This window comes from Gopherus flavomarginatus, chromosome 5 (genome assembly GCF_025201925.1).
Source record: "Gopherus flavomarginatus isolate rGopFla2 chromosome 5, rGopFla2.mat.asm, whole genome shotgun sequence".
Classification (NCBI taxonomy): domain Eukaryota; kingdom Metazoa; phylum Chordata; order Testudines; family Testudinidae; genus Gopherus; species Gopherus flavomarginatus.
This window is the reverse complement of record NC_066621.1, coordinates 122,280,293-122,306,068: the sequence shown is the minus strand read 5'-3', so window position 1 is coordinate 122,306,068 and position 25,776 is coordinate 122,280,293. Positions and strand designations below refer to the sequence as shown.

The following is a 25,776-nucleotide window of genomic DNA, read 5'->3' as shown; positions in this document are numbered from 1 at the left end:
AACTGTCCAAAGTTTGATTTGGAGTGACATTTGACTGCTAGTTGGAACTGTTTTTGACAGTCCGCATGGGTGAAATTAGTTCTGATGTCATTATTTAATGTTTGTTTTTTGTACTAAGATGAGCGACTGGGATCATATGGACTAAAATCACTCATTTGAGGTCGATTTACAGTTCATACCCAAGTGGCTCCATGTGTTAATTTGCAGACATTAAGCTTTTCATCCATTCTCTGACTTTCACAAAACATCTTCGCGTTTGGCCCAGAATACACTTTGGTCACTTAGTTTAAACTTTGAAATAATCCCCAAATGTTTTTAATGTCTATTTGATTCTTTTTGTTTAAATGGTCAAGAGGTGCCTGCTACGAATTTGTTATGACAACTGTGTGTTCTGTTTAATTTTTATATTACTGTGTGGCTTGGCAAATCTAGTATAACTTAACACCTGTATTGCTTGTTTAAGTTGTTAAAAATAGTGAACGCAAGGTATTGATGCAGGCTCTCAGGCCTTAATTCTTTATGCAGACAATCATCTGAGTTCAGCTTCCTCAGGGCTGATGCCTTTATCCATTGACCTGCTTCTTGGCTGTATCCCAAGGCTAGCTAACTCTGTGCCAATGTAGTCATTCAGCCTCCCAAAATAAAGCCTCTCTCTAGCCACCATGGCCTGTTATGTTGAGGAATAATTCTGGTTTTAGGTAGTCTTAAAAAATAACAACAAATTTGTCCATAGTTTTCTACAAATCAGGTTTTCTTTTAGATAAAATAAAAATACTTCAAATCAAGAGTCACTTGCAGAACTTACATTTCAGTGCTAGGATGCATTTCATTGCAATCCATTCCAAGAATTCTCTTGGCATCAAGAAAAGATTGTACTACTTAAACTTTATCCCAATACTTCTCTGTTTTTTATTTTTGTGGAATGTTTCTTACCTGAGCAAATATCCAAACTCGTTTGTTTTATTGAAAAAAAAAAAATCAGAGTTCTCAAAGTTCAGTGATGCTGTACATTCTACTTCACAATACTTTAGCCACAGATGCCGGAGCCCTCCTAAAAGTGGGGGGTTGGGAACCTGATTCCTTCCCTCCCCCGCCAAGCTAGGGCTGGGCCAGCGAGCCCTCCCCCCTATCCAGGGGGTGGGGGGAAGACAGCCCCCTGCCCACGTCTCCATTCCCCAGGTTCCGCACCCAGGGCAGGTGGAGGGACCCAGGCTCCACACAGCTGCCCGCCCAGCTCTCCCAAACCCAGCTTTGATTGGTGGGGGGAGGCCCTCAGAGCTGTAACCTGGCCATGATAAGAGCTGGGCAGGCAGCTGTGGGGAGCTGTGGCAGACCCTCCACCTGCCCTGGGTCCACGTCGCAGCTCCTCGCAGTTGCCCACACAGCTCTTACTGGCGCAGAGTCGTGGATCCTCCACCTGTCCTTGGCTGGGCAGGGAATGGGGACGCAGGCTTGGGGCTGCTTTCAGTCCCCCCACACTCCGAGCAGGTGGAGCATCTGCCACGGCTCCCCACAGCTGCTCAGGATCCCTGGCCTGGTTGTGGGGTAGGGTCTGGGGGGAAGGGGGCGTGGTCCGCCCCAGTGAAAAGTCTGAGGGCCCTTGTGCCCCCCTCCCCTGCCCTCCCAAGTTCTGGTGCCACTGATTTTAGCTTAAACTTACCATAGATGATCCAGAAAAAGATCACACATGACCTATTTATTGTATTCTACAAAATGATCTTGTCTAGAAAACAAATGATTGCACTATATTCATTGAGAATGGTGTCAATTATCAGACGATTATATATTGTCTCAGATGTTCTTTAGGAAACTCATAGGAACTTACTTTCTTTTACCTTGGATATTGATATTATTCCAGGATTTGAACAATTAACTTTAAGCCTTGAGTTTTTTTCTATTCTGTTAATCAGATAACATATTCAGAGAGGCTGGTTAACTTTAACTTGGAGAGCTGGGTATAGAGCTCCGCTACTCAACAGATGGCCAGCAGAGGGAGCACAGATGAACAAAACTTATTCCCAGAGATTTTCTGGCAAACTTGGAAATAAAGCAGAATCGAGTTGACTTGTGATGCACATAGAATGAAGGGAGACCATCAAAGCAGGCAAATAGGAATCAGAGAGATATCACTTCTATGATAGCTAATATATGCATTTTATGCTATTAGTCATCTTCCTTTTAACATCACAGAAACTTGCTTATGAGTAAATGTTATTTATCCATAGAAGCTGTAGTGATTGTGTACATTTGTCCTACTTGACCGCAACAGATGCTTATTCTTTAATCCTCAGCTACTGTGCTGTGATGCAAAGCATTGGTAGTAATGCTGGCTGTTAAAAACAGATTACTTATTTTTCAGAGTGCGGCTGCTACTGCAGCTACCTTGGCTTTGCCTGCTGGTGTTACTCCTGTTCAGCAGATACTTACAAATTCAGGTAATTACCTTAACATTAAATGGATTATGGACAAGCTATTTGATTTGCAAATCGTAATTTATTACATTTCTTGTGAAATATTTAAAAATCAGGAAGGAGTTTTGTAGTAAAGGGAGTCTACCATATAGTTCTTGAGGTATATGAATTACAGTGCTACTTTACCAGCATAAAACTTTAAAAGATTTTATTTAATACACTTCAAACAGTATTGTTTTTCAGCTGTTCAGTATTTGAAAATATAAACATTATATTAAGAGACGACTTTAAAGACTGCTATGTTTAATAGAAATAGTTTGTCTGAAATAGTAAAGTTGAGGTTTATAACAGTGTAGAAATCCGATTCAGAGCAGAGGTGAAACTTCTAGATCTTAATACAAGGAAAAAATTTCTTTTAGTTTTACAGGAAGACAAGTGTATACCATAGGATCAATCACAAATTATTTATGTCATGGCCAGCAATCTTTCTCTACCTATGAAGTGCTGCCCTTTAGTTAAAGGCTACATTTTAGTCACAGATGTTTTAGTAAAAGTCATGGACAGGGCATGGGAAGTAAACAAAAATTCACAGCCCGTGACCTGTCCATGACTTTTACTATATACCCCTAACTAAAAACAAGGCGAAGGTGCAGTCCAGGGCCACCATGGTGGTTGGGGGGTGACCTGAGACCCCGCTGGTGCTGGGAGGGGGTTGGCAGCGGCGCCCAGCCTGGGACCCCCGCTGGGGTTGGCAGGGGTGGCAGGCTCCCTACCCAGCTCTGCATGTCCCTGCAGCTCCTAGGGCAGTGGTCCCCAACCTTTTCTGGGTGGTGGGCGCCGGACGACAAGCCACCGAGGACCATGGCCAGCAGACAAGCATCAAGAGCCGAAGTAGCATCAAGAGGTGTCGCTGCCGAAATGCCACTGAAAATCAGCGGCATTTCGGCGGTGGCGGCGTCTCTTGGTGATGCTGCTTTTTGGCGGCATTTCAGCAGTGACACCTCTTGATGATGCCGCATTTTCCTGGATGCTTGTCCGCTGGCCATTACGCAGGCGCACATAGATGCCCCGGCAGGCGCCATTGCGCCTGTGGGCACTGTGTTGGGGACCACTGTCCTAGAGGGAATGGTGGGCAGCGGCTCTCTGCGTGCTGCTCCCACCACAAGTGCCGGCTGCACAGCTCCCATTGGCTGGGAACCACAACCAATGGGAGCTGTGGGGGCGGGGCCTGCAAGCATGGGCAGTGCATGGAGTCCCCTGGTCCCTCCACCTAGGAGCCACAGGGACAACCAGTGGGAACCACGGAGCCCCCCACCCTGAGGTAAGTGCCACCCCTCTGCCCCTAGCGCAGTCCCACACACCCTAACTGCTCGGGCAGCCCCTGAGCCAGCACTGGTCGCTGCAGAGGTCACAGAGGTCACGGCATCGGGGCCTCCGCGACAGACATGCAGCCATACCTATAATGTTTTCTCAAATGGAGGGGGAGGGTGGAAGTGCACGGATTCCTAGGGAGATTGTGCTCCCAAGGTTCAATTTTTTGCATGTGTAGATCCTTACCACTGAGTCTATGCTGTAGATGGAGTGAGGGAGCTAAACCCCTTCCTAGCAGGAGATAATGGAGGTGAGGGTCATTTGGATATCACTTCAGTTTCTCCTTTGTCTTTCTGATAAGAAAGTGGAAGGGTTGCAGCTGAGGTACATTTTGTCTGTAACTTTATACCCATCTTTACAGGCTTCTCAGCTGCAATGAGATGAGACATGGGACTATTGCACGTGGGAATAAGATCGTAGGACTGTGCCATGGGTAATGAAAGAGACGGGGATAAAGACAGGCTTTATCATGGAAAGGAGGGATGGAGAACAGAATTATACAACACTCGGATTGAAAAGAAAAAAGCACACAATACATGGAAAGAAAAGTACTTTAGATATTATGGAAATCAGGGACATGCAAGAACCAAAATAACTGAAAGTGGCATTAGAGAAGAGAAAGGAAGATGAAAGTGAACAGACATTATAAACTGTTACTTAAAGTAGCTGATGCTGACATTTTATAAAGAAAAATAAATGAAGTTAGAGGATGTATTATATATACACTTGTACAAATGGATCTCAAACTTGCAAGTTGTAAGTTCCAGAGACTGGGAAGATCCCCTTTCTACTCTGAGTACTAATCTGTCCTTGCTAGGCTTTTATCTATGGAGCATAAGGATATTTCTGAAAAGCAGTTTAAATATTTTCTTCAGAGTTTGTTCTCCACTTGCAAAGCCCATCAGTTTTGGCATCATGATGGTCTTGTTGCCTGTACTTAGATTGCAGTATTGATCCGATCTATCCCTCCCCATGTGCTGTGGTTTTATTCGAAGGGCAGTCATAGCAGTTAGTTTGCATTTTCCTAAGTCACCTTTAAAAATGTGAGCAGGTAATTACAATAAAATTAAAATATAGAGTTTAAGTATATCCTGAGTTTGAATTGCTCCCCCTCTGAGCATTTGCCCCTCTGACTCGGCACATGAAACCCCAGCAGGCCCTAGAAGCCCATTCCAAAACAGTCAAGGACCAAGGGCTTGAGCTCTTCTTTACCCATTCCCTCACCCCTTTAGTGCCCTCAGAGCAAATTGCCACACTCCCTCTCTACCTTAATCTAAATCTGTCTCCTTACTCCAAATGTTAGGAGTAAATTTAAGAACGTAAGCTTAGAATATTCTCATGTCACAACGCTGTCCGACAGCCCTGGTGAGGTCTGCAAGGGACAACTCGAAGTCAACCAGGAAGTAAAAATGGCTGGGAAAACAACAAATTGTTTTTTGTTCGAAAACAAATCAGTAGTTTTATCACGTAAAAAGACCGATCTAAGTTGTGAAGTGTTTTCGTCCGAAACAGCTTTTAGTGCTCGCAGTCATGGTGCTTTTGTGGGTGAGATGCAGAGCATAAGAATCTTTAAAATTGTTTCTTTTGGAGTGAAGGCCTAGTATAAAAAGCCACTCATACCTGCCTTCTTGTACCTTTTGTTTGTCCCAGTCATGGTTCAGCAAATTTTATCTCCGTTGTATCCCTGTTTTTCTGTCAAGCATAGTAAAGGTGTTGAAGCTGGGAAACTGTAAAATAGCAATAGAGACAGTTATATTTTACAGTATTGTTTGCCATATACACAAAAAACAGTGTTTTACACAGTGTGATTGATCATCTTTTACGGTAAAAATATTATTCCCTGGCCAACACTACCCCCAAAAAATGTGGAATGGATTTTATCAAATTTCTAAAATCCTGTAGATGGAGTAGTTCTTCTATTGGCCTGTCAGAGGACAGAAATTAAAGAATTATCTATCCTTTAGTGCAGTCAGTGAAGTTAGTAGACTCAGTGGAAAAAATGCTTGGGCTTTTCATATGTTTTGTTAAAAAGAAAAACATAGTTTCCCAACACTGAAATGTACCTCAATGCTGGAATACAGCATCTATTTAACAGCAGATATAAACCTACACAATATGATAGAAAGTGTAATTTCTTTGTGTATATCTGTTTTTGGCTTCTGTCCTTTTAAACAGGGACCTTGCAGAAACATGAAATACACTCTTCATATGTAGGGAATGAATATTCAGAAGATTGCTGTGCTGCTTTAGTGAGTTAATCTTTGGCCTCACGTGAGACCTTGTATCCCATATTAGCAACCTGCCTGTTGTCTCTTTCCTAAACAACTCTTGCATTATGCCCCTTGTAAACATATGGTTGGGTTTTAAAGACAGTCCTGTCCAAAGCTTTGAAGACTTGTTGTTTTGAAGCTGTAGATGTGGCATGTTTAAAGTATTAAAAATAATAATTCTCAACCTGTTACTTGTAAGATGAACTTTCTATCTTAATTATGCTCAGTCTTTTTCCAGGTGACCAACTTTGAAAAAGATGATAATTTTAAAATGTGGATTTTTACATTTTAAGTGGTTTTGTTTTCATTGCAGGCCAGATCCTGCAGGTAGTTAGAACTGCAAATGGAGCTCAGTATATCATTCAGCAACAGCAGCCAGTGGTTTTACAGCAGCAGGTTATACCACAGATGCAGCCTGGTGGTGTACAAGCTCCTGTTATACAGCAGGTAAAGTGGGACATTTTGAATAAGTGGGCTCATACTTAAAACTAACCCAGTAGGAAGGTTTTCCAGTAGTTTGCATTTTTAAGTACAAAGGTGTGAGTTCTTTTGTTTGAATTGCATGCCAACAACGAAAAATTAAAAGAGAGCTTCATAAAGAAATGGGAATATAAAAAATTTATTTGCTTTAAAAATTCTGTATCTTTGGCTTCTGTGCAGGATCTTCCTACCTGATCTCCATCCAGTGTTACCAATTTTTTTTAAGTTATCACAATATTATAAGTGAAGTTATAAAAATCTTTGTTTACTTTTCTGTGTTTGATAACTATGTTTGTGACTGTGTTCCTTGAAATAGTATAAAGAAGTGACAGGTTTCAAATGTTTTCAGTAAGTAATTATTCTGTTAGTATTGTGTATGCACGATTGCTAATATGAAATCCTTTTGTCAGGTTTTGGCTCCTATCCCTGGAGGGATTTCCCAGCAGACAGGAGTGATTATTCAGCCACAGCAAATCCTATTTACAGGGAACAAAACACAGGTCATACCCACAACAGTGGCAGCTCCTACACCGGCACAAGCACAGATTACTGCTGCCAGTCAGCAGCAACCACAGCAACAGGCGCAGCCACAAGCACCACTTGTACTCCAAGTTGATGGAGCTGGAGACACATCTTCTGAAGAAGAAGAAGATGAGGAAGAGGATTATGATGATGATGAAGAGGAAGACAAAGAAAAAGATGGAGGTGAAGATGGTCAGGTTGAAGAGGTAAAATTTGATAAAATGCTTCTAAAAGATTAGAAAATATTTAGTTTAATGTTGACCTTTCCATAATTTTGGGGCAAATACCCAAAGGCAAACTTCTTTAAATAGGGAGTTATTACTAAGATAACATCCTTTATTGTAGTCAGAGCACAGTACAAGTTAAGAACTCCAGGTTGATAATTTCAGATGATAGATTTTTTGGGGGGGTGGTATGTGATCTTGGGCAGGTCTACATTATCGTACACATTGATATAACTTAAGTCACTTAAGGGTGTGAAAAGGCCAAACATCCCCCCTCCCTTCTGAGTGACACAGGTTACAGCAACCTAAGCGCAGTCCACACTGAAGTTTTGTCGCCTCTCACGGAGGTGGAATAATTATGCAAATGGGAGAGCTCTGTCCTGTTGGCATAGAGCGTCTTCACCAGATGTGCCTCAGCAGTGCAGCTGCACCAAAGTAGCACTTCTATGTATTAAATTAAACTATTGCAAACGGTTTCATAAACATCTTCAGCAATGAAGAGATTATAAAAGAAATAGTCAGGCCCAGAATCAAGTCGCAAGTGGCCTCCAGCCTTAATATGAAGAGGCCAAAAGATAGAGATTCAATCATTTCCCTTGTTCCATTGGTTAATCACCATCGCTATTAAAAACTTTTGCCTAACTTCTAATTTGAATTTGTTTGCCTTTAACTTTCAGCTGTTCTTTTTATGCCTTTGTCTGCTAGATAAGAGCTCTTTAATAGCATTTATTTTGTCTCAACGAAGACTAGACCCGTGCTGGGCAGTTCTCGGTCCCCATCAGCCTCTTGCCTCTGACTCGAGTGGAGTAGCCTGGCCCACTCTGAGCCGACCTCCCCGGATGTCTGGATGCCATCCACGCTGGAGGCCCTGCAGGTGGCCCGGGACGTTATGTCTCTGCCGGTACCAGGGGCACTGCCACCGTTGGCTCCCCGGTCTAGAGGGAAGCCACTACTTGGATCCCTGCAGTCGCTGCCTGGACAGTACCATTCACAGTCTAGGGAAAGTTCCCGACACCGTTCCCTGCTCAGCGATAGCCCTGTGCGCAGTCTGTGCTGGTCCCAATGGACCCCCACCAGGTTGTCTGGCTGGGTACTAACTGGCAGGGGTTCCAGGCACCGCTCTGCCTCGAGTAGACCTCGCGAGGAAAGCGTGCCCCATCAGGACCAGGACAGATGGCACCGGAGGTTCTTGTCTGTGAGAGGCTACTGTAGCCCTTCACAGTATGGGCATTGATGCTGTTCCTGTTCCTCATCTCACTTGAGGTCCCTGCTGTGGCACCACTCTCACAGTCCCAGGCATCGATCGCCAGCACCTCACCATCGCAGATCTACCCATCAGAGCCAGATCCGTTCCTCCATGCCAGGATCATGGTCCTGTGGTCGGCACCATTCCCGATGCCACCGCTCGTCCCAGTCCTGGGATAGTGTCAGATCGTCTGCCAGCCTGGCCTCCCTTCGCAGTTGTCAGTCAATGGGCCTGGCTTGTTAGGCTGAACAGCCTGCTCCGCCAGTTCCACAGCAGGTGCAGTGGTACTAATCTCCTTGGCCGGCACCATGGTGCCAATGGGCCCTGTGGCTCCCAACACAGCCCCTGGTGGTGGCTCGCGCGGTGTCAGGAGCCTTGGAGAGACTATCGGCCTCCTTTTCTCAATCTTCCAGAAAGGAGTCAGTGGAGCATTCATCCCCGGTCCCGCGCCCAGAGGGGGCCAAGCGGTGAACCTGCGACACCGGTGGATACGCAGAGTACTGCACCCCTATCCTCCCCAGATGAGGGTATCACGGCTCCTCCTCCGCCTGTCCCGCAGGAGGACTCTAAAGCCCACCAGGAACTGTTGAAAAGGGTGGCTTCAAGCCAAGGAGGTGGAGAAACCCTCGGACTCCCTCTTCAACGTTCTCTGGGCTTCGGCACCGGGCAGGGTGGCTCTCCCACTCCATGAAGGGGTGACAAAGATCTCGAACCCTTTGTGGCAAACCCCGGCTTCCTTGCCCACTATTTCTAAGAGGGCAGAATGGAAGTACTTTGTGCTCGCCAAGGGGCATGAATACCTGTACATCCACCCTGCCCCCAACTCACTGGTGGTCGAGTCAGTCAACCACAGGGAGAGGCAAGGCCAGCCAGCCCCTGCTTGTAAGAGTAAGTACTTGAAGGCTGGATCTATTTGGGAAAAAGGTCTATTCGTCCTCAAGTTTCCAGCTGAGGGTGGCAAACCACCAAGCCCTCCTGGGGAGATGCGAGTTCAATTTGTGGGGCTCTCTGCCCAAATTTGAGGACTCCTTCCAGGAGCATGACAAAAAAGAGTTCAAGGCTCTGGTGGAGGAGGGTACGACTGCTGCCAGGGTGACCCTTCAGTCAGCCTTGGATGCTGCAGATACGGCTGCAAGGTCTGTGGCCTCCATGGTGTCCATGAGGAGGACATTATGGCTCTTGTTGTCCGGGTTGTCCAGCGAGGTGCAGAACTCCTTACAGGACCTTCCATTCAATGGCAAGGTCCTGTTTGTGGAACAGATGAACGTGAAATTGCATGGTCTGAAAGATTCCCACACAACATTAAAGACCCTTGGCATCTGTCCCAGCCCTGGCCAGGACCAAGTTTAAGCTGCAGCAGGCTCCCACCCAGGCCACCCACTCTAAATATGAGCCCCCTTATAAAAAGTCAAGGGACTATAAGAAATACCCACAGAGGCAATCCCGGTCTGCACCCCAACCTGGGCCCTCCAAAGGTAAACAGGCGGGAAATCATCAGTTTTGACAGAACGCCCAGGGACGACTTACCAGTTCATACTAGGGATCCACCCACAATAAAGCTTCCCTTCTCCAACCAGTTGTGTGCTGTTCTTCCCGAGTGGTCATGGCTGACCTTGGACCAATGGGTCCTCAACACCATCTCCTGGAGCCACACCTTCCAGTTTGCTTCTATCCCTCCCACCCACCCGCCATCCTTGTCCCTCCTTAGGGACCCCTCTCACAAGACCATGCTCAAGCAGGAGGTGGGGTGACTCGGCCTAGAAGCAGTGGAGGTAGTACCAACGGAGTTCAGACACAAGGGGTTCTACTTCTGCTACTTCCTTATTCCGAAGGCCAAAGGTGGGCTCAGACCCATCCTGGACCTGCGAGGCCTGAACCAGTACTTGGTAAAGCTCCAGTTTTGCATGGTCTCTCTGGCCTCCAATATCCCATCCCGAGGACTGGTACGCTGCCCTCGATCTACAGGACGTGAACTTCCACATTTGTAAATTCAAGGGACACCGACGTTTCCTCCGTTTCACATTTGGGCAGGAACACTACCAATTTACGGTTCTCCTGTTTGGCCAGTCCACTGCTCCCACACAGTGTATGTCTGTGGTAATGGCCTACCTCAGACATCGCGGGGTCTAGATCTCTCCCTATCTTGATGACTGGTCAAGGGCAGCTCCAGGTCGCAGGTATGCAATCATGCGGTGCTCCTCCAGTCCACGTGCACCACTCTAGGCCTGTTGGTAAACAACAACAAGCCCACGTTAGTTCCAGTGCAGCGCATAGAGTTTATTGGGGCAGTTCTGGATGCGATGTCAGCCAGGGCCTCCCTCCCACCGGAGAGATTCAAGATCCTAAGGGAGCTCATCAGCACAGCCACAGGGTTCCCCGAGGCCAAAGCTAGAGCGTGTCTCCAGCTCCTGGGTCATATGTTGGCATGCACATATGTGGTTTGCCACACCAGACACAGGATGAGGCCCCTCTAGCTCTGGTTGGCCTCGGTGTTCTCCCAGTCCAGAGACAGAATGGACAAAGTCCTCACAGTGCCCGAACCGGTGATCGCCTCTCTGTGATGGTGGTACTCCCAAGGGAACATGGTCCACGTGGTCCCTTTCAGGGGCTGGCCCCCATCCGTGGAGCAGGTGTCTGACACGTCGGATGTGGGGTGGAAAGCCCATGTGCGGAAAGTTCAAACCCAGGGTCTGTGGTCTGCACAGGACCTTGCCCTACATATAAATGTCAAGGAGCTTAGGGTGGTCCATCTGGCATGCGTGGCCTTCTCCTCACACCTGGAGGGCAGAGTAATCAGGGTTCTCACCGACAACACAGCCTCAATGTTCTACATCAATGGGCAAGATGAGGCCCACTCCTCTGCCCAGAAGCCCTCAGGCTGTGGGACATCTGTATAGCCCACAATATTTGTCTGGAAGCCCACAACTTACCGGGCGCCTGGAACTCTCAGGTGGAGACTTCTCTCAGCACGAGTGGTCACTGCACCCGGAGGTGGTGCACAGGATTTTCCAAACATGGGGCACTCCTCTGGTGGACCTGTTTGCGACACGGCAGAACCGCTGGTGTCCCTGCTTCTACTTGGAAGGGGGCTGGGCAGGGCGAGCGCAATCTCCAATGCCTTCCTCCTGTCCTGGTCAGGCCACTTTCTCTGTGCCTTTCCCCCGATCCAGCTGATTGGCAAGATCTTGGAAAAGATAAAAACGGACAGGGCCTGAGTCCTCCTGATTGCCCAGCTGTGGCCCAGGGAGCATTGGTACGGGACTCTCACGAGCCTGGCAGTCACCCTGCTGTTGCCATCCCGTCCAGATCTGCTATCCCAGGACCAGGGCTGCCTCCTCCATCCCAGCCTAGCGGCACTCCACCTCACAGCGTGACTGCTCAGTGGTTAGGCTGGGGGGAGAAGACTTGCTTGGAAAGGGTTCAGCATGTCCTCCTGGAAAGCAGACAGCCCTCCACACATTGTGCCTACCTGGCAAAGTGGTCTCGCTTTTTCCAGTGGGCAGCTGATAGGGGCGTTTCACCTGTGGCTGCTCCAGTTCAGCTCGTTTTAGACTACCTCTTTCACCTTAGAGCCCAAGGCCTACCGTCCTCATCCGTCAACGTGCAGTTGGAGGCCATTTCAGCCTTTTGCCTGCCAGTGCAGGGCCATATGGTGTTCTCCCATGCGATGACTGTCCGATTCCTCAAGGGTTTGGGTCGTCTCTTCCCGTACGTTAGGCCCCCAGTCCCACAATGGGACCTGAGCTTGGTGCTGACCAGGTTGATGGGTCTCCCGTTTGAACTGCTAGCTACATGCTCCTGGTTGCACCTCTTGTGGAAGGTAGCATTCTTGGTGGTGATCACATGCGCTAGACGGGTCTTGGAGCTCTGGGCCCTGACCTCTGAACCCCCGTACATTGTGTTCCATAAAGACAAGGTCCAGTTCCAACCACATCCTTCGTTGCTCCCCAAGGTGGTTTCCACCTACCATGTGGGTCAGGACTTTTTCCTGCTGGTTCTCTATCCCAAGCCCCATGCGTCTAGTGAGGTGCGCCACCTCCACGTGCTGGATGTGAGATGGGCTCTGGCTTTTTACCTAGAACGTACAAAATTGTTCAGGAAGTCTTTGCAGCTGTTCACCTTGCCCGAACTCATGAGAGGTCAGCCGATTTCCACTCAGTGGCTCTCCAACTGGATCACCTTGAGTATTCGTACCTGTTACGACCTGGCGGTAGTCCCTCCGCCGCTGATTGTGAGGATGCACTCAACTAGGGCACAAGCCTCGGCTGCATTTTTGGCCTATGTCCCCATCCAGGATATTTGTAGGGCTTCCACATGGTTCTCAGTTCATACGTTTACCTTGCATTATGCGACCTTCTCCCAAACCAGGGAGGACACCGGGTTCGGCAGGGCTGTACTCTGTCTTGAGTTTCTATGAACTCCTGCCCATCTCCAACAGATATCGCTTGGAAACACCTATTGTGGAATGCACATGAGCAATCACTCGAAGAAGAAAAGACAGTTACCTTTTCCGTAATTGGTGCTCTTTGAGATGTGTTGCTCATGTCCATTCCACATCCCACCCTCCTTCCCCTCTATCGGAGTTGTCTGGCAAGAAGGAACTGAGGGTGGGGGAAGCGCGCAGTGCCCCTTATACTGCACCATGGAAGCACCACTCCAGGGGTTGCTAGGGTTCTCCCTTGTGGGTACTGCTAGGGGAAAAACTTGCGGCACCAGTGCATGTGGCGAGCACGCACACCTATTGTGGAATGGACATAAGCAACACATCTCGAAGAACACCTGTTACGGAAAAAGTAACTATCGAAAATGTCAAATAGCACTGGGCCTGCTGAACCCCACTACCCCCACTCAGTGATGATTTCCCATTGAGCTGTCTTTCTTGTCCAGTTGTTTATCCATTTAATGTGTGCTCTATTAATATTGTACAGTGCTAACTTTTAAATCAGAATGTCATGCAGTGCTAAGTCAAATGCCTTACAAAAGTTTGTCGTACATCTACAGTTACCTTTGTCAACCGTCAGGGTGCATTTGATTTAAATCACTAGTCAGGAAGACTTGATTTAATCATAGATTTCTACATAAAAGTGCATTCTTATTGGTTGTTATAACCTTAATACATATTCTTCACAACTCAGAGGTAGACGTAGGGTTTATTTTTAGAAGGTACACACTATAGATTTTTAAACCATGATTTATATTGAAAACTTTTCAGATTAGTTTTACAGCTATATCAGAAAATGAATGATTGGTTATTTCATTTACCAGAGGTAATTGAAGCAGATATTTATGAAGTCATTGGGAGAACTATCTCCAGTTCAACAAGTTAATCATTAATATTTGGAGTATTTTCTTGCCATCTTGTATTAGGAGGAGAACATCAGACAGACATTTAAATGTTTTATTTAACTGAAACAACAACGTTCTGTATTCTAGATTTTTTCTTCAGCCGCAAACATACAATATTTTAACAAAACAAGCATATGTGTCTCACTTCTCACATTTATCTCCAGACTTCTTCTCCTTGTCCAGATCTTTTTCACCCCAACAATTTTCTATTCATTGAACTTTTTGAAACTTTTCACTTTTAGAGAGAGGTAAGGGATTGACTTATTGTACACAAACTTGCAGAGGGACAACAGGGTTGAGGTCTGTTATTCTCACCTCTATATATTTATTTATTTAAAAATATTTTTGCTGTTAACAAGCATGTTACTACTGGGGAGACAAATCCACAGTTTGAGAACTGCAAAACTAAGCATCTCTGATGATATCTTCTAGACTGAGCACTGAGTCCCATTGGGTAGATAGAAAGATTAACCTAAATAATCTACTCAGAAGCCTGTGGAACCCCATAAGATTGGGTCCCTAATCCATGAACTATTGGAACTCATTTACAAAACTTTTTCTTAAACATTACATTAATATATTGTCTCAGACTATAGAATTTCGATTTAAATAAAATGATTTTAATCATTGATTTTTATCTACCCTGTCAACCATCCTTGTAATCTCACCAAAAAATGAAATCAGCCTTGTTTGATAAGACCTATTTTCTATAAGTCCTTGTTGACTGGCATGAATATGTTCCTGTCTTTTAATTCTTTATCAGTTGTCTCCTGTATCAGAATTTCCATTCCTAGGATTCACATCAGGCTCCCTGAAGTATAGTTATCTGGGTTGTCTTGCTTGCCTTTTTTGAATATTGACAAAATATTAGCATTGTTCCAGTCTTCTGGAATTTCACTGATATTAAAAGATTTATTAAATATAACCATCAGCAGGCCAGATATCTCCTCAGCATCATGTTGCTCTAGCCTCCTCTTTTCACTGTTATCAATTGCTTTATAAGGAACTCATTCCAGTTCTATGCATCTGATAGGTCACTTTAATACACCCACGATCTGTGAGGGTGGAGGAGGTAGGGCATCCTCTAGTACAAAGAAGCATGTTTTCCTTCTTGGATTAAAGAGAATACTATACCAGCTAATCAAGAGCTGATATCATGGTTGATGGGGTTTAAACTTGCCTTGCCCAGTGCCTCTTATAATTAACCCATAAAATGAGAAAGCAATGGTGAGGGAATATGAGAGACTTTTTTAGGAAAAACATGTTTCATGTGTTCAATAGGGATTTATCAAGTAGCATTTAAAATATATGCTGTTTACATGTGATTATAAAAACCCCTTCATACGTCGCTGGTTCTCAGTACAGGCAAATGCCAAAGTCATTTTGGAAAATGAGGCATAGACACAGTAACATTTGGAGCTGCCCTGGGATAATTTATGAATACTGTATAATGGACTCATTATTGGGATGTTTACTGTATGACTGCGTTGGTTTAGCTGAACAGGAATCTGTCTGATTAACATAGAAAGGAAGAAAAGGAATGGTTCAAGATAAGCCACCCCTCAGCAAACACTACAATTGTTAAGGGACCATGTCAGAAACATTGGCTCTGAGGACTCTTGTATAATCTCCTGCTGGGTCTAGAGGGCTGGTTTTAACCAGAAGGGCTTAAAGCCCAGAAACACAGAAGAACAAAAGAACTATAGCAGGGGGGTTGTTGTCGGAGAGCCAGACTGAGATACAGATATCTGGAGATGCTAGGCCTGCCTAGGTCACCATCAGGGAATGGGTAGCTTTTGGGCAAGATAAACATGCATGTAGGCTATTTATTTCTTAAAAGCTTTGTTCCAGTTAGTAAAATAAACAATACTTTTAGTTTAAGAAGGCTGTCTGCTCACTATATTCACCACTAGTCACTGTCTCCTAAAGGGAAAAAATGCAAGTGCCCAAACTCAATCAGACCAACTCGGTAAGAACAGTTAGTATGTAGGATACGGTAGCCCAGGTCCAGTCTGGGAGTGGGAGAATTGCGAACTTTCAATCAAAGATGGGTAAAGGACAGAGACATGACAAGTGAGGTGGTGCACTCTAGAGAGACCAGAAAGGGGACAGATGTCAAGCAAGCCCTGTAATCATGACAGACACATCAAGTTTTACTTCAAAGTTTCATTCTCCCTGCACTCAACCCCTTATTCATATTATAACCAGAGCTTATTTTCATGCAAATGATCAAAATATCTATAATCTTAATAGATAGGAGTCAGTTTTATGATAAACTATTTGCAAATGTTTCTTTTAGGAGCCTCTTAATAGCGAAGATGACGTGAGTGATGAGGAAGGACAAGAGCTGTTTGATACAGAGAATGTTGTCGTATGTCAATATGATAAGGTAAAATCTCTAAAAACAGAATCTTTATGAATGTCACTTTTCCTTGTTCCTATTTCTCTGCTCCCCATAAAAATCATGAATTTAAGCTGTATTTCAGTGCGTGTATACATGTGGCTATAAATATCTTAATATTTAGTGTGATCTGATAGTGTATATTTTAACATATGAAACTTTTCTATTAGCTCCAACTTGTATGTCTACTTGCTTCTTGAAACTCTGTTATAAGCAAGGCTCAGTTAAAATTAGTGAACTTATTTTTCTTCCACACTATCTTACCATGTGCCTGAAAAAGGATCACTTCTTTGGGTTGGTAAGTCTGCATAGATTGCTAACAAAAGTGTCGGTTGATGCCAGATTCGGTGGGTTTTGTATGATGTGGACAGTTGTCCACTGAGACAAGAAACTAAACAGCCATCCGAAGAGAACAATCTTTGGCTGCTATAACCCTGGATGGGAAATCACAACACACAGCCTTTCTTTTCTACATTCAGCTAGTAATCCCCTAGGTAGCTTGGTTCCTATATAGTGGCTAGCTTTTTTTTAAGAGCCTTGGGCTGGAGATATGATATTGGGCAAATAAAAAGAAAAAAAATGAAAAGATGTAGATGCAGAAAACCCCAAACTCACTGCAGGTTGGGATTTAAGACTGGGTTCATAGGACCACAGTGTACCGATTACATGAAAAAGGCTCTTTTTACAGTGGAAAGAACTAAAACTTGAATGGAAAAAAAAATTGACTTTTCAAAAAACAGGAAAAACACCTGAAGTTGTAATGTTCATTTACATCTGTACCCTATACCCTGCTCTAATTGCAGATTCAATATGAGGGTAGAGAGGCTGGTTGAATTTTGTTCCTATATTTTTCTGGTGTTTTGAAGTAGGTTAGAGCTTAATCTTCTGAGCAGTGTGGTTCTACTAGATATGTTCCAGTTTTGGCACTGCACCGTTTAACAATTTCACATGTGAACTGCTGGTTTGGATAGCTTTATTAGATTCTTCAGAAGATGGGGCACACTTAATTAGATTAGAATGCAAATCCTCATTACTTGGCCAAGCAGGTTTCCACAAATTTACCTGTTAACGTTTCAATCTGGTGCATTTCACTTCAGCTGTCATCTTTAATGATTTTTGGTTAATCTTGTGTTAATATACTAACAGAATCCACCAGAAAGTCTGCAAAGAAGAATAAGCTCTTCTACTTGGCAAATAATAAACACTGGACTCTTTGAAAACGTGAAACTTCACTTTCCTTTTGTGGAGGATAGTGATAAGTTAAGCTATTTGCATGAGAAAGAAACCCGGGGCGGGTCTTGGATAGTCGCTACTCAGAATTTGACACACTTTCTCTTACATTACTGTTGTCAAAGAATCAGCTGGGAATCTGGAAAATTGTGTGTTCAGATGTTCTCTCGTTTACTATGTTGATGGGTAAAATATTTTGAATGCATGATGAAAAGCCCATTTATCCCTAAAAGTACTGTGTATGTTGAGCTAGTTGGACAATTAATGTAATTTTTACCTTTTAAGATGCATGTGGCTAAGCCCACTTGCATGGTACAGTTTGGCCAGTGACTGTACACTTAAATACTATCTGGAATGAAAATAGGCCTGCAGTAGAACATAAGAACGGCCATACCGGGTCAGACCAAAGGTCCATCTGGTCCAGTATCTGTCTACCGACAGTGGCCAATGCCAGGTGCTCCAGAGGGAGTGAACCTAACAGGCAATGATCAAGTGATCTCTCTCCTGCCATCCATCTCCATCCTCTGACGAACAGAGGCTAGGGACACCATTCTTTACCCATCCTGGCTAATAGCCATTTATGGACTTAACCACCATGAATTTATCCAGTTCTTTCTTAAACACTGTTATAGTCCTAGCCTTCACAACCTCCTCAGGTAAGGAGTTCCACAAGTTGACTGTGCGCTGCGTGAAGAAGAACTTCCTTTTATTTGTTTAAACCTGCTGCCTATTAATTTCATTTGGTGACCCCTAGTTCTTGTATTATGGGAATAAGCAAATAACTTTTCCTTATCCACTTTCTCCACATCACTCATGATTTTATATACCTCTGTCATGTCCCCCCTTAGTCTCCTCTTTTCCAAGCTGAAGAGTCCTAGCCTCTTTAATCTTTCCTATATGGGACCCTCTCCAAACCCCTAATCATTTTAGTTGCCTTTTTCTGAACCTTTTCTAGTGCTAGAATATCTTTTTTGAGGTGAGGAGACCACATCTGTACACAGTATTCAAGATGTGGGCGTACCATGGATTTATATAAGGGCAATAATATATTCTCAGTCTTATTCTCTGTCCCCTTTTTAATGATTCCTAATGTCCTTTTTGCTTTTTTGACCGCCTCTGCACACTGCGTGGACATCTTCAGAGAACTATCCACGATGACTCCAAGATAGAACATACCATTTTAATCAAATTTTCAAAAGATACCAGATATCCCTTGTGTGGACATATTTAATTAATGAAGTCAAAATATACAAGAGATAAATGTATACTTAATATAGCTTGCAGCCAAAATTGAATGATCAGTGCTTTTAGTTGTACTGTTCTCACTATATTCTGGGAACGGCCAGGTGTTCAATTTTTTTGAGATTCAGTTGATAATTAAATTCACTTTGTGACTCGTTTTGAAAGCCTTTTTTCTTACTGGTCTCCATAGTTACTAGTTTCTCTTGTTGGAGAGTCCAGTTTATTTTATTTTTATTTTAGACTACTTTTACCTTAGGTGTCTCTTTGTTGTTAGAACATAAGAAAGGCCGTACCGGGTCAGACCAAAGGTCCATCTAGCCCAGTATCTATCTACCGACAGTGGCCAATGCCAGGTGCCCCAGAGGGAGTGAAGCTAGCAGGCAATGATCAAGTGATCTCTTTCCTGCCATCCATCTCCATCCTCTGGTGAACAGAGGCTAGGGACACCATTCTTTACCCTTCCTGGCTAATAGCCATTTATGGACTTAGCCACCATGAATTTATCCACTTCCTTTTTAAACATTGTTATAGTCCCAGCCTTGTTACTGTTTCCTAAGGGGAAGACTTTTTTCTAAGGCACAAAGGCTAGTCAGGCATCCTGCTCCCACTTGTCTTTGAAAATCTCCCCTTATTTGTACCCTAGTAGTACCTGGAAGGATCAGGGCAAGGCATGCTATACGTCAGGGGTTCTCAAACTTCTTCTTTGAGGCCCCCCTTACATGCTGTAAAAACTCCATGGTCCACATCTGGTTTTCTGCATATAAAAGCCAGGGCTCGCTTTAAGGGATGGCAAGCAGGGGGCACCATGAAGCTAAGTTTCTCAGGCTTCTGCTTCAGCTCCATGCTGTGGTGCTTCGACTTTCTGCCCTGGGACCCAGAGAGTCTAATGCTGGTCCTGTTTGGCAGACCCCCTGAAACGTGCTTGTGGCCCCCTGGGGGCCTTGGACCCCTGGTTGAAAACCTCTGCTATAGATGATGAAAAAGTGGCCCTGGACAGATTGCTTACAATTGACATAACTTAAAAAAACCCAAAACCTAAAATAAAAGCAAACTAATCAGGCATTCCCAATACAGTAGAACCTCAGAGTTACAAACACCAGAATTACAAACTGACCAGTCAACTGCACATCTCATTTGGAACTGGAAGTACACAAGCTGCAGCATAGACTGAAAAAGCAAATACAGTACAGTACTGTGTTAAACTACTAAAAACAAAGGAAAACAGCATTTTTCTTCATAGTAAAATTTCAAAGCTGTGTTATGTCAGTGTTCAGTTGTAAACTTCTAGAAGAACAACCATAATGTTTTATTCAGAGTTAGGAACAACCTCCATTCCAGAGATGTTAGTAATTCTGAGGTTCTGCTGTAAAAATGGATTTCTACATTCCCAGTTCCAACAGGAAAAGGGTATTCATTCATGTTAGAGATGGATAAAGATTAAATTATCTTCCTCGGTCTACCATAAAATGTGTTACGTGCCTTGGATTTCGCAATTATTATGGATACAGGGTTTATTTATGGCTCCTGTGGGAACTTGACCCTGGCTAGAAAATGAGCCACAAATGCTGCCAGAGGTACAATAACACTTCGTTTTTTATGTCAGATCCTGGGTTTAGATCTCCATACATATATAATGATCAGTTATGTGACCAATCATTATCTGGATTTTCTTTCCTAATTTGTCAATTTAGTCTTGAAGTTGCTACTTGTTTCTGATACAGAGTACTATTTCAGTATGTATATCTTGTTTTTTAGATCCATAGAAGTAAAAACAAGTGGAAGTTTCACCTCAAAGATGGCATAATGAATCTCAATGGAAGAGATTACGTATTTTCCAAAGCCATTGGAGATGCAGAATGGTGAAGTTTTTAAAACAAACTAGAAAAAAAGAAAAATCAGAAAGGGTTGAGACCTGGACATATAAACTTCAATGAAAACTTATGTCTGCACATCAGAAAAGAACAGTACAAACAAAACTACCACAACGAAGGTAGAGCGTGGCAACATAGACACTACTACAAATGGGCAAGCCATGGGACTGTAGCAGCTAGCATTGTCTGGGATACCTTAGGGATATCTTAATTATCAATTCTATAGACAGGTACCTGCAGCTGGTAATTAGCATGTAAGGCTTTGTCTCCCCCTTCCTCCCCTTGGGTTAAAGTTTTAAAATTTCTTCCACTGAACTGAAGGAACTCTTCCCTTTTGATATACTCTTAGTTTGACAGTGCTTATGTGTACACAAATCTTTGTTTTGATCACTTTCTTTTGGTAGCGAGAGTGGTCAGAATATTGTTTGAATCGCGTGCAGGCTTTGTACAGAAGAGTAAGAATTAAGGTGATAAATTTTAATTATCTTGTATAACAAAAATATTTTTAATTCTGCTATAGTCATGTATAATTTTAACTACATTTTTTTCTCAATTCTTCTCCCATAAACACATTCTCATTTCTAGTAGTTACAAAATGTAAAATGATTACTTATATTTTCCAGCCATTTCAATTTGACACAAATGACTCTTCTTTTCAAAAATGCTGAGCACCTGTAGCTCCTTCTGAAAAATCAAACCACTTACTTTATTTTTAAATATATTCTCAGCATTTGAAGTGGTTCAGCCAGATGGAGCTCAGAGGACTCTGTGGTAGCTTTCCATCACTTCTTTAAAATATCAGTGTCTTGGAGACCTTGCAAATGAAAACTCCAGGTATTCTGATCTTAGTGAATGCATTCCTCTAACCACTTAAAACATTTATAGTCCAGGCATCCATGAATACTGTTGGACAAATACTAAAGGAATGACTAAATTGAATAAGGGGAGGTTTTATAATACCTTAGCTGAAGTTCTGCTAATCAGGAAACAGAGCTTAATTGTAAAATACCCTGTAATTTTTAAGTATATTCTTACTGACAAGTTAAGATGTGTTGCAGGTAATCTTTGTAAAATCTCCAGGTGACATGCAATTTTGGTGGTTTTTGTTCTTTTTAAAAGAAAGCATCAGTGAGGAAATAGTTTATTTTGTTAGAGTAATGTAAGCAAAAAATTAAAATAGTGTGTCTTGGTAATGCAAAAATTAAGTCATCACATATGCTAAACCCTAACGTAATTTCACTGATCTGAAAATGCCATGTCATAAATAGCAAAAGGCTTTTGCCGTTGAGGGCAAACACATCTTTTCTTCATGCGGTGGTTCTGCTTGCAATCAGGCTTTCAGGAATGGAGTCCCTGCTGCATTCCTGAAGGAGCAAGAGAAGAAGGAATTGGAATTATAGATCAGACATTTCCAACAAAGGAATGAGCATGCTTTATGTGGCTTCCCATTACAACTTAATAATGTTCTTACTAGCTACCTGAAAAGAAGGCAAATTTAACTCAAATTAGGGAGAACTGCAGAAGCAGAGACTTTACCCACTACTTCTTGGCTTTTGTTCTTACAGAATGAAACTTTTAAAATTGTTTTTAACAAAATCACATGTGTATTTAATCAGCACTGTATATTAACTGCCTTCTGTCTCCCTTACCTGTCTTTCTTTACTGACCTCCAAGTGCATTCATAGTCTCAGTAGCTTACAGGAAATTCACAGCATATTGCAAGGAAGAAATCTGAGCAGTTACATATGTTTTTGCACCTGTGGTATCACTAAATAGAACAAAATTGTCCTTAATTCACATGTAGAGCCATATGTTTATTAGTAAACCACCTGGTCTGCATACATTGTAAATGTCATTAAAGTTCAGTTTCTGGTGTTACTAACTCATAGGTAATTAATGCTGTAATCATTTAGTATACAAATTTGGCTCTGGACTTCAAGGTATCTCAAGTTGAGTGGTGTTTTTGTTTTTCTCTGTACAAAGCAGAAATTTTGTGGGTTTTTTTTAATGTGCCACTGTGCTTTTAAAGCATATGTGATTACAGTGAAATCAATTACTTATCAACTAATTATTGCCCTTGCTTCTCTTGTGTATCTTTGACTAGTGTTGATGGCTATCACGAGTAGATTCATATCCTTTCAAATTACTTAAATATGGACTTAGAACAAATCCCATATGCTGCACAAATGAACCAATGAAACCCCGTTAGCTACAGATTCCTGTTTATACTACTGGAACCCAGATTACTGTACAAGATATTTAGTGTCTTCTTACATTTAGGGTCCTTCACCTACATGTTTAGAGCAGACATTGCATAGCTTCTTTATTTATTTTAAGGGATACCACAGCTTTAAAGATGACCTAAATTTAGTTAATCTTGAAGGATGTTTAGAAACCATCTGTACATGCACAGTGTCTTGCAAATTAATTATGGTATGCTTGGAAGATGACAGTTTTGGTCTTTTAATACAAGTACCTGTGAAATCTTCTGAAAGCCAGTCAAATATAAACATACCAAACTGTGCTTTTATTTCTCTGTCAAGTGTTCCTTTTTTAAATCAGAAAGCATGTTTTAATTTCATTTTATTGTAGCAGCTTGCTGTAAGAATGTAGTTTGCTTAATTTTATTATTGTACTTGAATTTTAATCATGGTTTTAATGTTGTAATTGAACAGACCATTTCATTAGGTTCCATAGAAACCATTCCTTTCAGAGGGCAAGGGATTCCCATGTTCATAGTTTTTAAATTATTAAAAAAAAATTATTGAAAGTAGAAAATAGATTTTTCATTTAAATAGTTCAGTATTATGAAGGCAATTAACGGTTTCAAGAGGGCTTATGTTTAGATTTGCACAGATAACAGAGCACCTTTTTTGACTCTAAGATGGAAAAAATGGGAATGATAACTACTTGGTTAAAATATTAACCATCAGGGCTAATGGAAATTTACAGAGCAACTGGACAAAGTTGGGAGTCTTGTGCCTTTTCAATTTGCAGATATTCCTGCTTTGTCAGCATGATGATACTCTAGGTCTATTGGATTCCTGAGACAGTAGATGTCCTGCAGTGCTTCAGTCATAAATAAACATTTCAGCTCTAATTATATCGGCTTTTTAGTGTGTGCAATCATTTAATAAAAACATCAAAGTTGAAAAGGAATAAAAATATGTTGTTTGCTAAGGAGATAATAGAGACTTTGTCACATAAGGAACTTTATATTGGACTATTTAAATAAAATTTATAACTTTATTCTCCCCTGCCCCCAGTGTTAGTGGCAAAATGTCTGAGGTTTTATCCACCTTTTTCCTGCATTGTAATTACAAGCTCCTTTTTGACCTGAGTAATTTTCCTAGCAACAGACAATGATTTTACAAGTACAAAGTTTTTGATCGCAGGTTTATTCTCAAAGGGAGTAGATTTGCTTCTGAAGCACAGTTGGTGGAAAAGAACAAATAACATGCTAAATGTGATATAACAGTTTTGTATCAGTGTGGGGTTTTTTTTCCTTTTCTATTTTTGATGCAGTGTAAGAGTAAAGTAAACTTGGCTGGGTTTTAGTTTTGTTTTGTGAAAGTAACTGTATCATCCATCAATACCCAAAAGCAATTATGTCACCATAAAACACTACCAGGATAAAATTTTGTTATTCCAATGCAGGAGAAAAATGAGACCCTTTTCACTAGAGTTCACTTTGAAGTTTGTCTTCCATTTGAAAAAGTTCCTTTTTTGTTGTTTTGCAGAATGCAATAAAATGTTTAAAAATTAGATCTATGGCTTTAGGGTATTGCACACTGTGGATTTTTATTGGGTTGCCTTATACAGCTTTGCAATTTTTTATAAAGATTTAATTCAAAGTTGTTTCAGATTGTGAGTTTAGTGGTTACAGAAGATGGGAAAACTTGTATGTTGTTACATTTGTGTCTTTAGTCTTGGTTTCCTATTATTCTGAGTGCCTGGGGCATATGTACAAGCCAGGCCTTCTTTCCTGCAAATCAAGCTACTGTTGCCTACTCTTTTTCGTGGTTGACTTTTTAAAATTCAGTTTGGATTGGATATTGAGGACAAAAAGGAACTTTTTTAAACAGGAAGAACTATTTTGGATTAGCTACATGTGTAGCCATCTGAAGTTCCCTTGTTCCAGCGTGCATTGGGTACTAATAAAAATATGGGGAAGGGGAATATCCTTTTTTGCTGTTCTGAGCTACTATTGTCAACTGCTGTTGTACATATACTGTTATGTGTAAGGGGGTAAATATATTTATTATGTTTGTAAAATTCATTCTGTACAATTGCAGATCAAGGTTGCTCTTCTGTGATATACAGGATATTATGTTTCAAAGGCCATGCTTGGAATACAATTAGAGAACTTAGTATTTTGATGTACTAAGACCTATTTTAAGTTTAATATTTTGCCTTTGCAAAAACTTTAATTAAAGATGTTATTTAAAAAATAAGCTTGCCATTTTATTTATTATTTTCTGATGCATTAAATAGTTAGACATACGCAATTGTTTTAACTTGGACAGGATTCTGTAAGTATTTTCATAATATAGTGAATTTTATTCAAAGCAAGAAAAACACAAGTGTTTCCCTTTTAATCACTGAGGGGAACTTGCTGTGTAGTCTCTTCCATTTAACATGGCTCACAGTGTTCTGAGAAGTCAGCTTTTCATTTTGAGGTTGAAGGTTCAAATTTAGCAAAAAGTCTTCTTTTGCTGGTAACCTAAGCAAGATTTACACCACGACCTTTAGTGAAGGAAAAAAGCTAATAAAATAGCCCAGTACACCTAGATACTTAGTCTGAAGAACTGGAAATGCAAGATGAGCTTTGGATGCAAATATTTTTTCTTAGCGTAAGCCATATAGCTTTGGCAAATGTATTTCACTAGTGAAGTCAGTATTTCCAATCTGACCAGATGACATATCTTTAGTCCTTGGTGAAATTTAAGTCTATTAAGGCTAATGGTTACCTTTATCAGCATCATTAAGCTTATTTTTAGATGATAGGACTCCATTCCAAAAGAAGTATTACTAGGGCTGTCAAGCAATTAAAAAAATTAGAGTGGTTAATTGCACTGTTAAACAATAATGGAATACCATTTATTTAAATATTTTTGGGTGTTTTCTACATTTTCAAATATATTGATTTCAATTACAACACA

General features: G+C 42.1%; 1 protein-coding gene across 3 annotated transcripts in view; it reads left to right on the top strand.

The window, feature by feature from the left end:
* GTF2A1 (general transcription factor IIA subunit 1) overlaps positions 1-25,068 on the top strand; it is a 53,652-nt gene extending 28,584 nt beyond the window's left edge. For all 3 annotated transcript variants that reach the window (XM_050953335.1, XM_050953333.1, XM_050953334.1), the window contains 5 exons: positions 2,360-2,435; positions 6,366-6,499; positions 6,943-7,260; positions 16,170-16,259; positions 20,499-25,068. In XM_050953335.1, the coding sequence (XP_050809292.1) occupies positions 2,360-2,435; positions 6,366-6,499; positions 6,943-7,260; positions 16,170-16,259; positions 20,499-20,606 (726 nt within the window). In that variant the 3' untranslated portion in view covers positions 20,607-25,068. The remainder of the gene's footprint in view (positions 1-2,359; positions 2,436-6,365; positions 6,500-6,942; positions 7,261-16,169; positions 16,260-20,498) is intronic.
* The last annotated feature ends 708 nt before the right edge of the window (positions 25,069-25,776 follow it).